We start from the raw sequence: 3,732 nt of genomic DNA, 5'->3' as shown, positions 1-3,732 counted from the left end.
GCCGAAGACGTCGTTTTGATGTCCAAAAGCTCTAGGGACATATGAGTGGGTTGTCATACCATTCGGTTTGAAAAACGCTGGAGAACATACCAGAGGGTAATAAACTCAATGTTCCATGATTTCATTGAAGATTTCATGCAAGTCTACATTGATGATATTGTGATAAAATCCAATGGTCAACATACTCACGTCGAACATCTTCGAAAAACCTTTCTGAGGATGAGGAAATGTGGATTAAAAATGAATCCATTAAAGTGCACTTTTTGTGTGCAGGCAGGCGACTTCCTTGGGTTTGTGGTGCATAAAAAGGGCATTGAAGTAAACCAAAGCAAAACAAAAGCCATTATGGACGTCAAGCCTCCGTCGACCAAAAAGGAGTTGCAATCTTTTTTGGGAAAAATAATTTTTCTTAGAAGATTTATATCAAATCTAAGTGGCAAAACAAAAGCGTTCTCCCCACTACTTCGACTGAAAAACGAGGATTTCAAGTGGCAGGATGAACACCAAGAGGCTTTCGACAAAATCAAAGAGTATTTGACTAGGCCTCCAGTACTGGCTCCTCACGTTAGGCATAGGCCAATGAGGTTGTATATTACAGCTTCAGAATCAACTATAGGAAGTATGTTAGTCCAAGAGGATGAAAAATGTGTCGAAAGACCAGTGTATTACCTTAGTCGAATGCTTAACGATCCTGAAATTAGGTATAGTGATATAGAAAAACTATCTCTGTGCCTGTATTTTTCCTGTATGAAATTAAAGCAATATATCAAGCCTGTTGATGTGTACGTATCTTCCCACTTTGATATTATTAAACATATGTTATCTAAACCAATTTTGCATAGTCGAATTGGAAAATGGGCTTTAGCGTTAACAGAATACTCCCTAACATACGTACCCTTGAAAGCGATGAAAGGGCAGGTAGTAGCGGATTTTCTTGTCGACCATTCAATGGTCGAAATGGCGCAAAATTACGTAGATTTAGCACCATGGAGGCTATACTTCGACGGGTCAAGACATAAGCATGGATTTGGGATAGGCGGAGTCATAATTTCTCCAGATGGAATTCCAATAGAGTTCAAATATAGAATCGAAGGGGTATGCACCAATAATGAAGCAGAATATGAGTCACTAATCACCGGACTTGAACTACTGCTAGAATTGGGGGCAAGGAATGTCGAAATTATGGGAGACTCGGAGTTAGTGATTAAACAAGCATCAAAGGAGTATAGGTGTGTTAAAGAAAATTTAATCATGTATTTTGTGGTCACTATCAGATTACTCAAGAGGTTTGAGCAAGTCAATCTCCAACATATTCCACGACAAGAAAACCAAAGAGCAAATGATCTGGCGCAGGAGGCCTCAGGGTATAAAGCGTCGAAAGACCAGGATGAAGAGGTCCAAGTAAGAGAGAAAGTATGAGCGACAGTATTGTCACCGTCAGATCTGGCGATCGTGAAGTTGGGAGCAGTGGATAAAAATCATTTTGAAATCCTGGCTGTCGACGACGACGGAAGTGATTGGCGTAAACCGCTAGTCGATTACTTATGTAATCCCGTGGGGTCGACAGATCGAAAGTTAAAATATAGGGCCCTTAGCTACGTCTTGGTAAACGATGAATTATTCAAAAAGACAGTCGAAGGAGTGTTATTAAAATGCCTGGGAGAAAGTGAGGCATACGTGGCTGTGTCAAGCATACATAGCGGGGCGTGTGGGGCACATCAAGCAGGTTTGAAGATGAAATGGCTCTTGATGCACTCAGGAGTTTATTGGCCTTCAATGCTGAAAGATTGCATTGAATTTGCTAAAGGTTGTCAAGAATGCCAATTGCATGGGGGCATACAACATGTGCCTGCAAGCGAGCTACACACAATTGTGAAACCCTAGCCATTTCGAGGATGGGCTCTGGACGTTATAGGAGAAATAAAGCCAGCCTCGTCGAAACAACAAAGGTATGTGTTAGTCGGTATCGACTATTTCACAAAATGGGTTGAAGTCGTAGCATTAACAAATGTGGACCAAGAAGCTGTGATAGACTTTGTCCAGAGTTACATCATTTGCAGATTTGGCATCCCAGAAACTATCACAACCAATCAGGGGTCAGTTTTCACTGGTCGAAAAGTGCAAGAATTTGCAAAAGAAATGGGAATCAAATTACTGACATCTACCCCCTATTACGCACAGACAAATGGCCAAGTTGAAGCTGCTAATAAGGTGATCATCAGCCTAATAAAGAAACACATAGGAAAGAAGCCAAGGAATTGGCATAAGACGTTAGACCAAGCCTTGTGGGCATGTCGAATGTCACCAAAAGAAGCAACTAGAACAACCCCATTTCGACTGGCTTATGGGCATGACGCAGTATTGCCAGTAGAAATTCAGGTCCAGGCGGTCAGAACCCAAAGGCAGTATGAAATACCTTCTGAAGATTACTGGAGTATGATGACAGACGAATTAGTCGACGTAGATGAAGAAAGAATGTTAGCCTTAGACTCTCTACAAAGACAGAAAGAGAAAGTCGCCCGAGCCTACAATAAAAGGTTGAGAGGAAAAGTGTTTGCTGTCGACGATCTGGTTTGGAGGGTGATCCTGCCTATGGACAGAAATGATAGAGTTTTGGGTAAGTGGTCCCCAAATTGGGAAGGACCGTTTAAGGTTTTGCAGGCCTTTTCTAACAACGCCCAAGAGGTCGAAGAGTTGGCACCAGACAGGCGGATTTTAAGGGTGAACGGAAAGTACTTGAAAAAATATAGGCCTCTCCTTCAAGAGGTCAAAATTTTGGCAGACTAAATATCGGTCAAAAGAATAAGGTTGGAGATAACTATGTTAGAAACCAGCTGCAAAGGCACAGAAAATAAATATACAGTGCTAAAGATAAGAAAGATAACATTAATGTGGCAAGAAGCCATTGTTTAAACATTACAAAAAACTTATACAATCAATAAAAGCGGTCAAATCTGTCCGAACTTAGATTGGAAAGATTTAAGTTCAAAATTATAGTGCAAAGACGCAGGCTCCAAGGTGTCGGCATGGGCTTTGAGCTCTTCAAGCTTCCCTTCGACGGCCATAAGCTCTTCAGCAACCGCTAAAGCATCATTGGTGGTTTGCTCCACGGTGGCCTGGGCAGGTTTTAGCACTTCGTCGATAAAACGTGACTCCTCCTGGGTAATTGACTCCAATTCACCGTCCAAAGTGGCAATTTGACGTCGAAGGGCATCAATTTGTTGACGTATCTCAGTGGCCCGTGTTTGTTTGGAGGTCAATTCTTGCTTTCGCTCCTCCATAGCCCTCAACATACTGGTGACTTCCGCGTCGGCATGCGCCACCAACTCCCATTTCTCTTTCACAGAGGCCTCAGTGGCAGCAATCTGGCGCTCAGTGTCCCGGACGCTGTCGATGTGGTGCAGCATGGGAACCAAGATTTGTTCTAGAGCCGCCATTGCACGTTTGGCATAATTAGAGAGTTGGAGATCCTTTAGTTGGGCAAGTGCGCTCAGGATTTCCGGACCGACAGCAGGTTCATGCATGAGCACGAAAGGAAGTTCAGGATTCAAGGCTTGAACGCGGATTTTGTCATGAGAGCTTTAGTCTTCGTCGCTTCAGGGCCCATTTTGCCAGAATGGAATTGATCAGAGTCTGAGGAGACATCACTCGATTTCACCAGATTACGGAGCTTGGCAATTGCCTCTAAAGCAGAAGGCTTGATCGTCAGCCCCAAGAAGATCGAAGGAGAAG

At 43.0% G+C, this 3,732-nt stretch overlaps 1 protein-coding gene across 1 annotated transcript; it reads left to right on the top strand.

Moving 5' to 3' along the window:
• The first annotated feature begins 2,298 nt into the window (after positions 1 to 2,298).
• On the top strand, positions 2,299 to 2,787 carry LOC127101916 (uncharacterized). Its single transcript, XM_051039342.1, has one exon. It carries the CDS (start codon positions 2,299 to 2,301, stop codon positions 2,785 to 2,787), a length of 489 nt encoding a protein of 162 aa, XP_050895299.1.
• The last annotated feature ends 945 nt before the right edge of the window (positions 2,788 to 3,732 follow it).

This window comes from Lathyrus oleraceus, chromosome 7 (genome assembly GCF_024323335.1).
Source record: "Lathyrus oleraceus cultivar Zhongwan6 chromosome 7, CAAS_Psat_ZW6_1.0, whole genome shotgun sequence".
Taxonomy (NCBI): Eukaryota; Viridiplantae; Streptophyta; class Magnoliopsida; order Fabales; family Fabaceae; genus Lathyrus; species Lathyrus oleraceus.
This window is presented reverse-complemented; position numbering and strand designations above follow the sequence as displayed.